The sequence below is a fragment of the Scyliorhinus torazame genome, chromosome 11 (assembly GCF_047496885.1).
Source record: "Scyliorhinus torazame isolate Kashiwa2021f chromosome 11, sScyTor2.1, whole genome shotgun sequence".
Classification (NCBI taxonomy): domain Eukaryota; kingdom Metazoa; phylum Chordata; class Chondrichthyes; order Carcharhiniformes; family Scyliorhinidae; genus Scyliorhinus; species Scyliorhinus torazame.
In genome coordinates this window covers 119693901-119707777 of record NC_092717.1, presented here as the reverse complement: position 1 = coordinate 119707777, position 13877 = coordinate 119693901, and the positions used below count along the sequence as shown (strand labels likewise).

At 42.9% G+C, this 13877-nt stretch overlaps 1 protein-coding gene across 18 annotated transcripts in view; it reads right to left on the bottom strand.

Annotated features, from left to right (window-relative positions):
- The window catches only part of unm_hu7910 (un-named hu7910), a 275063-nt gene that overhangs the window by 129507 nt on the left and 131679 nt on the right, over positions 1–13877 (bottom strand). For 10 of the 18 annotated variants that reach the window (XM_072467698.1, XM_072467682.1, XM_072467684.1 and 7 more), the window contains 8 exons: positions 13041–13094; positions 12772–12825; positions 10154–10204; positions 10027–10068; positions 9894–9944; positions 9474–9527; positions 2570–2614; positions 240–287 (listed from right to left, as the gene is read on the bottom strand). In XM_072467698.1, coding sequence (XP_072323799.1) covers positions 240–287; positions 2570–2614; positions 9474–9527; positions 9894–9944; positions 10027–10068; positions 10154–10204; positions 12772–12825; positions 13041–13094 — 399 coding nt within the window. The remainder of the gene's footprint in view (positions 1–239; positions 288–2569; positions 2615–9473; positions 9528–9893; positions 9945–10026; positions 10069–10153; positions 10205–12771; positions 12826–13040; positions 13095–13877) is intronic. The other 8 variants (XM_072467685.1, XM_072467692.1, XM_072467691.1 and 5 more) reach the window with 3 other exon arrangements.

Here is a 13877-nt window from a genome sequence, read left to right as displayed (position 1 = left end):
CAATTTAAAAGCAGTTAAAATCTAGCTTGACACTGGTATTTTCTGTCTATTTTTCTTCTCCGTTACCCATAACTGAAAAAGCAAAGGCCAAACTGAATTATTTTATGTAACCACTAGGTGGCGTTTAACTTATTTGCCAAAACAAATTAAAACTTATGTATACTTACAGCTGTCTAACATTGTTTACCACAAAGATTACATTTGTCTGTAAAGAGGCATTAAGAGTAACAAGGACTCACCATAAAACTCTTCCACTGTATCTTCAGGCTCTAGGTCATTTATTTCTGCTAAAAGTAAATTTAAAAATATTTTTTCAAAAAGCTTTCTCCTCAAATCGTCCCCATCTTTCTTTTATCTTCACAAGAGTCTCAATAGGAGATGGTTCCAGGTATAAATGCCTTGTCGGGTGAACATTATACATTTTCAGTTTACAACAAAGGCTGAACTGATCATCACGCTCCTGCCCATCAACAACTTACAATTACATTGGGCCTTTAAGGTAGCAAAACATAAGAGGGCCCTTCACATGAGCAATATCAAACAAAATTTGACTCCAAGCTTAAATCTTAAAATAACCAGTTGCTAATCTATTTATATATTTAGAACTCTGCCTACCAATGCTTTCAAAAGTATTACGTCTTAGGGCATTAGAGGTCAGTTGGAGAAAAGTCAGCTTTTTGAGTCGGCAATAAAAAAATTAAACAAACAAATCTAAAGCAGTTTGACTCATTCAGTAACAAGCAGGAAGAAAGCAGAGATTAGGACCATGTACAATTTCTTTTTTGTTTTAAAGTCCTGAATTATCAAGTGATGGAAAGCAATCAACTAAATTTCATCTTCAAGTTTCCTCCCAGTTGAAAAATAATACTTAAAATTATATTGGACTTTGTGCTTTTTAGGAAAAATGCCTCAATTCTTCTCAACTGCCTACAGCTGATACAAATCACAGCACGCTCCCCCCCCCCCCCCCCACCCCCCTCATTTTGACTTCACCCACTATTTCTGATAAAGTTGCAACAATTTGATCAGAGTGTCCTGACCCATTGAATTGAATTGCAATTCAATTCAACCCATCCGACTGCCTGGAATCATTCCAATCTGCCAGTCTTCTAGCCAAGAAACTATTTCTGGATGAGAAAAGGCAATTCAAATTTGGGTGAATTTGAATCAGAGCAGAGAGAGGGAGAGGGAGAAAGGGGTTGGGGAGATAGCAAAGGAGAAGAGACACACAGAAAAACAATAAGGACCAATGTTTTTGGCCTAATGGGTTGTCCAAAAACGGTTCTAGAATGACTGAAACACAGAGTTCATGATATCAGTGTCAAAACAAACCGTTGAAAGGTGAATGGAGGGCATTCAAAAATCAAAGGAAATCACACTGCTTAAGCACATTAGGAGAGGTGGGGGGAAAAATAGTTCACTCAAACAACCTTATGCTGCCAAACCTTGCCACTGTTAAGAGATGTATTTTCCAATTGATCAATTCTCATTTCCAGCAAATCTGGTCCACTCTCATAACAATTTCACAGTCCCTTCAACCTAGAGTTCGGAATACAGCAAATTGTGTGGCATCTATGCTCCATTCATGATCCAAGTCCTGGTTCAGAACCTATACTCTAGCCCTTCTATACTTCAATTCCTTTGAGCCCCACACCTTTAATGCTTCCAGCCCCATGTCCTTCCATTCCAAATGTCACCGGTTCTAATCTTCCAAAACACAATCCCATTTTACTCGATAAACGTGTTACGCACCCAACTACCAACTTCCTTCCTCAGATTTCTAGAGTGCTCCTTTATCCCCCAAATACTCCTACCTCAATGCTTCAAGCCCACACTTCCTTTATTCCCAAAATAAAGTTTCCCCACACAGTATTAACCCATAGCCTCAAATTGCAATCCAGTTACAATGCTCCTGTGCATCACAATATCTGACAGGTCCAAACCCCTTCCCCACTCCCTTCTGCCTACTCCCCATCAATTTTCAACCTCAACCCCAAGCTTAAACACTTGCACCTAGGATCTCTGTTTAAACCTCACCTTTTTGCTCAACGGACTCTTGGATCTTTCAGTTAACATATGCAGAGTTAGTGTGCCATTGCCACAGTTCATTGGGTAAATCAGTAAAGGAACATATTTGAAAGCTACACAGATACTGGAGACAAGAAAAGGTGGCGAGATTTAGAGATTGCGATGAAACAATGAGAAAAATTGTTACCTGTAATGCAGTAGTGAGGGAATGAAAAGGAGAGAGCACATAACAGAAGGGAAGAGCAAAAGTGAGATGGTAGGCAAACAATAAAATAATTTGACTGGAAAAGAAGCAAAAAGTGGAATTAAAGGGAAGAGATTGAATCATCTTTCTCCGTGCAGAATACCATGGCAAGATCTAATACTATAACACGTTGTGTACTACATGGTACAACACTAATCAGACTGTATAATCCTGTTTCCCATTAACAGCACAAAAGATTCCTATGATCTAACAATTTCATCACTTCAACATATTGATCACTAGTTAATAGGGGGCTAGTGGAAAATGTACAAACTTGAGCTACATGTCAATATTTACCTTCAATGAATTCATCACTCATTGGCTGTTCCTCTGCTATTTCATCTGCAAGTAAAATAGAGCGTTTAAAAGGTGGTAAACATATAGCTGATAATCCAGAGCTAGTCAATCCCTAGGTTTGATCAATTGAGAGTATGGGCCAAATTTTGCTCCCATTTGCAAATGAGTAGCACCAGCCATTTGATACCTATTGACTCAGGCAGTGGGATTTTGTACTGGAATCTACTATGACTTAGAGAGTCAAAATGGCATAGTGTGAGCTCTGGGGGACCTGCGTGAACACTACAAACAACTGTCTAGCCCCATGGCCAATCAGATTGAAAATTCATTAACTAGCAACATTATTGCCCTTAGTGTTAGGTGGGTTTACTGGGTTATGGGGATAGGGTGGAGATGTTGACCTTGGGTAAGGTGCTCTTTCCAAGAGCCGGTGCAGACTCGATGGGCCGAATGGCCTCCTTCTGCACTGTAAATTCTATGATTATGAAGCGATTTTCCATCACTTGAGGTGGGAAGCTCAAGTCGTGAAATTTCCAACTTGACAGATATGTTCCCTCACACAAAAATAGAATAACGCAATATTTTTGCTCTGGGCTAACAGAGGCAAGATTGAGTCAGGAACACCAACCCCAGAAGCAGTTTGAATACAGTCATGGGGGCGCAATAGGAGAACAGTGTGTTAAGAAGGGTTGGTTAGAAGACTTGCCTCAATTCTCTGGGAGGGTTTCTCAGTTGTATTAAAGGCTGATTTTTAGCCCTCAGCCCCCTCCATACTGCTTCCTTGACCCCACTAAAGCCTCCATGCCCACTCACCCAGTATGCACCATAGAACCAATTAGCCATATAACAATAATGGCAGTTTCATGATGAACTTGATGTGAATGCTTGGCTAATCTCCTATGCTCACTATTAGATTAGGTCAGCAGCGGATTTGTTTACAAAGGTGGAAAGAGTGTGTTCTCGTTGAAAGTTGGTACTAAGTGGGTAAGTGCGCATGGATAATGCAGGGGGTCCATGAGTGAGCATGGGTAAGGCCGTTTGAAAATATCTTTCAAAACGTTCCCGAATCCAGACTGTGGTCCACGATTCCTCAGGAAACGGGAAAAACAATGAGATTAAGAGATACAAGAGCAAAAGTAAAATTAAGATGTGTTTTTAAATCTCCAACAATAATTAAATTTGAAGGTATGAGACTCAATATTTTTAAAAGTTATTTTTCATTATCAGAGATTCTTTGGCAGTAATTAAAGCTTAACATGATGTAAGACAATTTACTTGCGTTTGAATGGGCTAGCTTCAATATTTTCTGTCATGTTTAGTAGGCATGGACTAGGCCGTAAGACTGTTGCACGTATTTCATGCTGAGATACCATTATTGTGCACTGCAGCGACTAGGGCAGCAGAGTAGCTCAATGAGGGTTAGAAATTCATTTGTCCTGGTTTTTGGGTACAGGGGTTGTGATTTATGCCCTGCCCTAGTCAGCCCAGATCAAAGTGGGCAGCACGCATTTGGCACAGCCACCTCATTTGCATTACATGTAGCTTCAGCTAAGTTAATCCTGTGCTGCCTTCTCCTCCCCGTTGTTCCGCTGGCTACATCTGCTCTCAGGCAGGAGCTGAGCAATTTACAGGTACCACAAGGTACAACTAGCCTGCTTTTCTTAAAGGCAGGTTGTCCCTCTTAAAGCAAAACTTTACTAATAGTAATGGTGACCATTAAATTATGTAAAATTGAAAGCCAGCGAAGAGCAAGGGCTCTAGATGACAGATGCAGCTCTGGAGGCTGGAGAAAGGCCATGGCTCTATGAAGGTGCGGCATGAGGCCTCAAGAGCCATCCTCAGAAAGAATTGGAAACATGTGAGCAGGGAGATGAATTCTTGCATCTGAACCAGAGAACCTGATAGCAGTGCCACAAGTCCATGGCTCACATGGGTGGTCAAAGTGAGTTAATGCAATTCAAATGGCATCTCCTATCTGTCACACCACTGGCTTCTCTTTCTCTTCAATGCACCACACCATCAGTACTCCCTATACGCACACGACTGTGGGGCAGAATTTGACTCCAACTCAATCTACAAGTTTGCTGACGACACATCCATAGTGGGTCAGATCTCAAACAACGATGAGTCAGAATACAGAAGAGAGATAAAGAACCTAGTAGAGTGGTATAACGACAATAATCTCGCCCTCAATATTAGCAAAACTAGAGCTGGTCGTTGACTTCACGAAGCAAAGTATCGTACACATTCCTGTCTGCATCATTGGTGCTGAGGTGGAGATGGTTGACAGCTTCAAATTCCTATGTGCACATCATCAACAATCTGTCTTGGTCCACCCATGTCGACGCTGCGACCAAGAAAGCACAACAGCGCCTATACTTCCTCAGGAAACTAAGGAAATTCGGCATGTCCACATTGACTCTTACCAACTTTTACAGATGCACCATAGAAAGCATCCTATCTGGCTGCATCACAGCCTGGCATGGCAATTGCTCGGCCCAAGACCGCAAGAAACGTCAGAGAGTCGAGAACACAGCCCAGTCCATCACGCGAACCTGCCTCCCATCCACTGACACTGTCTACACCTCCCGTTGCCTTGGGAAAACGGGCAGCATAATCAAAGAACCCCCTCATCAGGTTTATTCACTCTTCCAACTTCTTCCATCGGGCAGGAAATACAAAAGTCTGATAACATGCACTAACAGATTCAAAACAGCTTCTTCTCTGCTGTTACCAGACTCCTAAATGACCCTCTTAAGGACTGATCTGATCTCTTCACACATCATTTCTACTGAGTAGTACTACACTCCTGTATGTGTCACCCGATGCCAGTGTCTATGTATTTACTTTGTGTATTTATGTTTGCCACTGTATTTTTCTCATGTATGGAATGATCTGTCTGAACTCTACGCAGAATAATACTTTTCACTCGGTACACGTGACAATAAAGAAATCCAATCCAATCCATCACTGACCTATTAGCACTCACATGCACCATCCAGATACTCCCATCTCGCCCTTACTCATGTTGCAATGATGCCAGCCTCACAGCCAAAACTCCACATACCTTCAGATATGGCAGAATCACCCAGCTAGAGCACTACACAAATCACCGATAGTCTGCCCTCTTTCCCTTACAGAACAAGGTGGCACACAATAGAAGGGGCCACAGGAGAGCCAGTTGGGAGGGTTGGGGGTCAAGAATGCCTGCATTTCCCGACTCCTACACAGGAGATAGCTCTTAGCATCATAGGACTGGCAATGAGTCCATGTCATCCCACGTCTGAGGGTATTGAGGGTGACAAGAGGTCACTGTCTTTTGAGCCTTGTAAACCCCTAGTTCACCCTAACCCTGCCATATGACAGCACGATATGTGCAAGCTGTAGATGTGACCATGGAGCTTTTGCTTTTTACCGCAACTCCACTTCTCTCAAACCAAACTTTCTCTTCAAAATCTTCTGCTTTAAGACATCCAACTGCTGCCCACCATCCATTGCAGCTCCATAGAATCATAGCATCACAGAATGGTTACAGCACAGAAGGAGGCCATTCAGCTCATTGCGACTCTGCCGGCTCTTTGCAAGATCAATTCACCTCTTTCCCGCCATTCCCGTGGCCCTTCAAACTTTTCCTCTTCTGATAATGATGTAATTTCCAGTGATGTTATGTGGTGCTCTCTCTCCTCAGAGTTGTGCAACGAGATTTTTGACCTCTTGTGACTTCAGGGATATGCAGACAGGAAAGTGGATTTTGAGGCAGATGATCAGCCATTATTATATTGAATGTTCAAGTATTGTTTCTATTTCTTACATTCTAAAGTTCTTTTATGCCCATTTTTGTTTTTTAGTTATTGTTTGAGGGAAGAACATCTGAAAGAATGCCCCTCCTCTTTGAAGTAGAGTCATGAGATCTTTTACATCAATTCAAGGGGACAGATGCGGATAAAACCAGAAGTGTTGGATAAACTCAGCAGGTCAGCCAGCATCAGGGAGATAGAGACATTACTGCGCAAGGAAGTCAGCCTGGATTTTGTGCCCAAGCTCTGCAGTAAGACTCCATCTCCGACCGCTGATTAAGAGGGGTGCTCCACCACAGAGCCACCGCATGGTCAACTGTGGATTATACTCGGTCAATCCTTCTTTAAATCCATCAACAGTAACGTGTTGCCAAGAATTTGCCTGTTTTATTTACCCTTTCATGGAACGTGGGCTTGGCTGGCATTTAGTTCTCATCCCTAATTGCCCTAGAGAAGGTGGCGGTAAGTTGCCTTCTTGAATGGCCGCAGTTCATGGAGTGTAGGAACACCCACAGTGCTGTTAGGGAGGGAGTTCTAGGATTTTGACCCAGCAACTGCGATACATGGCTCCAAATCAGGATGGTGTGGGGCTTGGAGGGGAACTTGGAGGTGATGTTCCCATCTATCTGCTGCCCTCGTCCTTCTTGGTGGTAGAGGTTGCGGATTTGGTAGGTGCTATCAGGAGCCTTGGTGAGCAGCTACAGTGCATCTTGCAGATGGTATGCTGCTGCCACTCTGTGACAGTTTGAGGGAGTGACTGTTCAAGGTGATGGATGGGGTGTAAATCAGTGGGCTGCTTTGTCCTGGTTGTGTCAAGCTTCTGTTGTTGGTGCTGCACTCACCCAGGCACGTCAAATGTATTCAATCACATTGCTGACTTATGCCTTGCAGATTACGAAGGGCTTTGGGAGTCAGGAAGGGAGTTACTCTCTATATGATTCTGAGCCACTGACCTGCTCTTGTAGCCACACTATTTCTAGCAAGTCCAGTTCAGTTTCCTGTCAATGGTGCCCTCCAGAATGTTGATTCTTCGGGATTCAGCGATGGTAATGCCATTGAATGTCATGGAGAGATTGTTGGATTCACTCTTCTTTGAGATGGTCATTGCCTGGCACTTGTGTGGCACTAATGTTACTTGCCACTTATCATCCCAAGCATGAGTGTTGTACCAGATCTTACTAAAGCAAGTTAATTTCCATATGCAGCATGCGTAGTTGGGAATGATACCAAACATCGTGCAATCGTCAACAGACATCCCCACTTCTGACAATGTTGAAAGGAAGGTCATTGAATAATTATCATGGAGGAAAGGTCACTGCTGAAGCAGCAGCAGATGGTTGGGCCTAGGACAAGACCCGGAGGAACTTCTGCAGTGAGGTCCTGGGATAGAGATGAGTATGATCATTTATCTCTATCCATTTCTTAAGTTGTGCTGCTTAAGTTGTGTAGCAAGCAACTAATCCTATGTTGCAGCTTCACTAGGTCCATACCTCATTCTGAGTTATTCCTGTTCTCGCTCCTGCCATCCACTCTTGCTCTCTTCGTTGAACCAAAGTTGAACCCCTGGTTTGGTGGTAATGCTAGTGTGGGGCATATACCAGGCCATGAGGTTACAGATTGTGGTCGAGTACAATGTTGCTGCTGATGGCCCTCAGCACCTCATGGATGCCCAGTCTTGAGTTGTTAGATCGGTTTGGATACTTATTCCACTTAGTACGGTGGTAGTGCCACATAACACAATGCAAGGTTTGCTCAATGTGTATACAGGACTTCTCGTACCAATACTATTATGGTCAGATTTACATGCGACAGGTAGATTTGTGAGGACAAGATCAAGTAGGTTTTGCCCTTGTTGGCTCCCTCGCCACCTGCCGTAGACTCAGTCTAGCAGCTATGTCTTTTAGGGATCAGTCAGCTCGGTCAGTAGTAGTGCTACTGAGCCACTCTTGGGAATGGACATTGAAGACCCCCACCCAGAGTATATTCGGTGCCCTTGGCACTTCTGCCAAGTGATGTTCAACATGGAGGAGTATTGATTCATCAGCTGAAAGGGGGGGTGGGGGGGGGGGGGGGGGTAGACAGGCAGTATCCAGCAGATGGTTGCCTTGCCCATGTTTGACTTGATGCCATGAGACTTCATGGGGTCCAGAGTCAATGTTGAGGACTCCCAAGGCTACTCTCTCCTGTCTGTATACTACTGTGCCGGTGGTTGTATCTGGGGCATTGTATGACTGTCAGACTGTTGCTTGACTACTCTATGGGACGGCTCTGCCAATATTGTCACAAGCCTCCAGATGTTAGTAAGAAGGACTCTGCAGGGTCAACAAATCTGGGTGTGCTGTTGTTGTTTCCAGTGCCTCAGTCGATGCTAGATGATCCATCTACTTTCATTCCTTTAATTCAACTTTGTAGTGGTCGGATACAACTTTGTGGCTTGCTAGATTATTTCAGAGGGCAGTAAACAGTCAACCACATTGCTGTGGGTCTGGAGTCACATGTATGTCGCACTACGCATGGATGGCAGATTTCCTTCCCTAAAAAGACATTAGTGAACTAGATGGGTTTTTACAACAATCGATGATAGTTTCATGGTCATCATTATCAAGACTAGCTTTTAGTTGCAGATTTATTAATTGAATTTAAATTCCACCACCTGCTGGCCCCAGATCATTTCTCGTCCAGTTACATTACCGCTATGCCACCACCTACCCTATTGTTCAATTCCCTGTGCCACTGCCACAGCAGCACCCAATAAGACTGTTGCCTCTCTTACTATATCTCGTTAACAAAGTAAAAATAAAACATTCATATACAAACCAAGTAACTACACATTAAAACATGTAAATTGCATTCTGAAATCTCAAAGATACCCATAACAACGTAATGGATTTTCAATCTATTTGCCCATTTCAATACTTTTGAGAGAAAAGACAGTGGTAAGGATGGCATAGTAATATTTTCAACATGCCCCATTAGCAAAATAAAACTTCACTTGGCATACCCATACCAACAGCCCGAGTTCCTTCACATCAGAAGCAAATAATAACTGTCAACTACTGAACACAAAAAAATACTTTGCACAAGTAAATAAGCACAAAGCTTTCCACCTTCAATGTCCACTTGGTCAGAGAAATCCTCTTCCACATTGGATTCATACAATCCTGGAAAGAAAACAAATCTAATGTAATGAAGATGAAAAGCAGCTTTGCTTAAGTTTCTAACCCATTCTAATTCAATTTATGTAGTCCTGTTATTAAACTATCATGAAAGGAGTTCATTGCAAAATTCCTGGAGTGCACTTAGTAATTTGACCCCTCCTCAGTTAAGTCTATCTGAAAACAGATTAGGAGCCAATATCCTTCAAATTGGCAGGTGGCTCTTAACACAAATGTCAACTTTCCTCCCAAATGTCAGTTAAATATGTCTTATCTTTATAGTTTACTGAAATAAATAGCCAAATTGATATCTACCATGCCCTCCGTAGGACCCCAAGTGATGTTAAGTACATCATCAGTTGCAGTACATACCTGGAACATCTCGTTCAGAAACTACCTCTTCAGGCTCAAGGTCAGCTTCATCTACAGGATAAATACATTTCTGTTAATAGGTTGGGCACATGAGCAATTGTTAAAGTCAACATTATAACTGGTAGACACAAACCTGAAACAATATCATCAACTTCTTCCTCTCTCGTTTCTGATTCTGAAAGGAAATAAAGTGTTTTTTAATGTTTGTGATTTTCTTCACATTTTAAATGGTTACTATGGAGATGGTAGACACATACAACTACCTGGACTTTTGTCTTCAGACACATCTGCAACTTCAGGTCCAGAATCCTCTGAAAGTAATAGATACTAATCAGTGACTTGGGTACAATAGCCTGAATGTTGCCTATGGTCATCAATTTAATTCAAGTGGTTAGCACTGCTGCCTCGTTGCGCCAGGGACCCGGGTTCAATTCTGGCCTTGGGTGACTGTGTGTAGAGTTTGCACGTTCTTCCAGTGTCTGCGTGGGTTTCCTCCAGGTGATGCTGTTTCCTCCCACAGTCCAAAGATGTGCAGGTTAAGAGGATTGGCCATGAATGGGCTCAAGGGTACTCTTTTAAGGGTCCGGGCAGATTCACGAATGGCCTCCTTCTACACTGTAGGGATTCTATGATTCTATGAAATGCTCAGTGGGAAACTTCAATTTTGTTTGCTAGACAGAATTTAGCCAATAAGCATTCAACTATCAGCTATTACGATCCCAGACCAGACCCCAACAGTGGCTAGGATATTGGGCAGAAGCCCCAACATTTTACTTTAATTTTGTAAGACCGAGGAAAGGATACCTCACTCCAGGAGTGATTTCACGAAGAAATAAGGAACAAACTTTATTCCTACTACAGTATAAAATATCTTTAACATCACACCAGAAAATAGCTTACAATTATCCCTGAAACAACGCTAAAACAATGCGGTGGCACAGTAACCCTCAACTACTATATTGTTTCCCACTTAAACAACAAAAAATAAAATCTCCGCTCTCAATCCACTGTTGAAATACATTTAGCACTCAAGAATAATAATATCTGCTTTACAGAAATGTCTGGATACTCGAAAGCAGTATCGAAGGATCTCTTTATCTTAAAGTAAAAAAAAGACCTGAATCCCGTCAGAACCATGCAGAAACTCTGGCTGTATTCTTTTAGAAGCTGCCCCAGCTTGCATTTTCTTCTGAACTGCTTGGATAGAAACTGCTAATCTAGGCATAGACATATCTTTTAACTGAACTGAGATGTTTGATTTCTGCTCACATCTTCAGCTAACATTCTGACCCGTTTTTCTGCAAAATGCCTGGTACCTGAGCTCCACCCAATAACTACATCATCTTACCAAGCTGAAGTCTAATTAACCACAGGGAATCCATCTTAACCCAAATAAAACTGCATAAGACCAAGCTTTTACAATGCCTTAATTGCACCCCAGGCTTCCCGCCTTTCAAACCAGGGTTCTTTTAAAACATGACTGCAGCAGTCATACACACATTAATCCAGGATTTTAGTCCTAACTTCACCAAACAAGTGGCGCAGTGGTTAGCACTGCTGCCTCACGGCGCCGAGGACCCAGGTTCGATCTCGGCACTGGGTCACTGTCCATGTAGAGTTTGCACATTCTTCCTGTGTTTGTGTGGGTTTCACCCCCGCAACCTAAAGATGTGCAAGGTAGGTGGAATGGCCAGGCAAAATTGCCCCTTAATTGGAAAAAATGAATTGGATACTCTAAATTTATAAAAACAAACTTCACCAAATACCTATGATACAATACATGTGGGGCTGGATTCTCCGCCCCACCGTGCCACATTTCTGCTCCCACCCACCGGCAGGATGCTCCGTTACACCGGCCGGTCAATTATGTTTTCAATTGTGGGGCAGCCCCACACCATCGGGAAACCCCCGGGCCCCAGCAAAACAGAGAATCCCGCCCAAGATATTCCTATATTCATGACAGCAGCTGTTCTGGCCCAGGGGTTAAAATAGGCAATGCTGGATATACTCAGCAAGTCTGGCAGCATCTGTGGTGAGAGAAATAGAGCTAATGTTTCAGGTCTGTGATCTTTCATAGTTATTGGTCCAGTTCTGATGAAAGGTAAGCGACCTGAAACTTTAACTATATTTCTCGCTCCACAGATGCTCCCAGACTTGCCGAGTATTTTCAATATTTCTGTTTTTAATTCCAGATTTGAAGCATCTGCAATATTTTGCTTTCGTCTCCTGATTACCTCCTTCAAGGACATATGGGTGCAAGATAAGCAGTAACTCATCCAGTTGAACTATTTGATTAGTATTGGTTTTCCCATATGTATAATTGTGAACACAGGTGCCATTGAACTCCAACACTTGTGCAATAACTAAAGTTTATGAAAACTGACCCCCAACAGGAAGCACAGATGAGAAAGAACAGACTGGCAATTATTTACCAATGAGACAATAGCATCAAGTACAGTTCTTTCCAAACTTCATATCTCAAAACAGTCTGCATTTCATAAGAGTGGTTTCTCAAAACTCAAACCAGATGCTACAATGTGGATATTCCTATCGTAGATTGGATGAATAAATGACATCCACAAGTTTATTTTTCAAGTACAATTATCTTCTTTAAGTCTTTGTGTCGTGCAACGTTCTCTGGCTGGGTAAACAAACAAATTAACTGAATTGTTACTCATCATACCTGAGCATGGAGATCTACCTAGTGCTGTCTAGCAACTTTCCACAGTGCCACAGTCAAAAGGATGCATTTGTGACGAAAATCAAAGTTTCAAAACCATTAAAGTATTCCATTATCCAACACCATGCAATGCTCGCATATCGACAAACTCACATTTTGCCAAATAAGTAGATATGAATAAAACAGAGTATGGAGTACCTAGAATCTCTGTGCTTTCAGACACGCTTTCATCTTCCACATAGTCAGACTCCTCTGTAAGAAAGACATATTAATTGGTTTAATGCCCAAGATATGACATTGAATTGAAACTAATCGATATACAGAATTTCATCACTAACCTAAGTTTCTGCACATTTATATATTGTCTCTTCCTCTACCATTTTAAATTCAAAGAATGCTATTTAACTTGATACTATTTACACTTCCATAATGCTTAAAGTAAGTGATTAAAAATGTGGAGTACAAACCTTGAGTGTCTGCTTCTTCAGGTTCAGATTCAACTGCTTCATAGCTAACTTCATCTGCAAATGGAAAGCAAACCTTGCTTAGGAGATTGAAAATGAACTGCGACTTCCGGGTGCGGCGATGACCAGCTAAGTCGCACGTTTCCGCAGCTCCCGGTGGAAAGGACTTTTGGGCTCTTAATAGGAGCCCCAACGGCAATTTTAACGGCTAAAAACACTGTGCGGTAAACCAGAAGGGAATCCCCCCTGGACACGGATGGAAAAAGGAGGGGAAAGTGGCCAGATTGCGGTGGATCCTCTAGAGCAGCGGCCAGGAAGGCAAGCACAAAGCAAGATGGCGTCGGAAGGAGGCAGTTTAATATGGGGCCCTGACCAAAAAGAGTTCCTGCGGCGTTGCGTGGAAGAACTTAAAAAGGAGATGAAGAAGGAGCTGTTGGCCCCGATATTACTGGCGATTGAAGGGCTAAAGGAGGAGCAAAAGACCCAGGAGCAGGAGCTTCGGGTCGTGAAGGCAAAGGCTGCTGAGAATGAGGACGACATACAGGGCCTGGTGGTGAAGACAGAGATGCACGAGGCACAACACAAAAGGTGTGTGGAAAGGCTGGAGGTGCTGGAGAATAATGCGAGGAGGAAGAATTTAAGGATTTTTGGTCTTCCCGAAGGTGCAGAAGGGGCGGACGTCGGGGCATATGTGAGCACAATGCTTCACTCGTTAATGGGATCGGAGGCCCCGACGGGCCCGTTGGAGGTGGAGGGAGCCTATCGAGTTATGGCGTGAAGATCGAGGGCTGGAGAAATTCCTCGAGCCATAGTGGTGAGATTTCTCCGATATAAGGACAG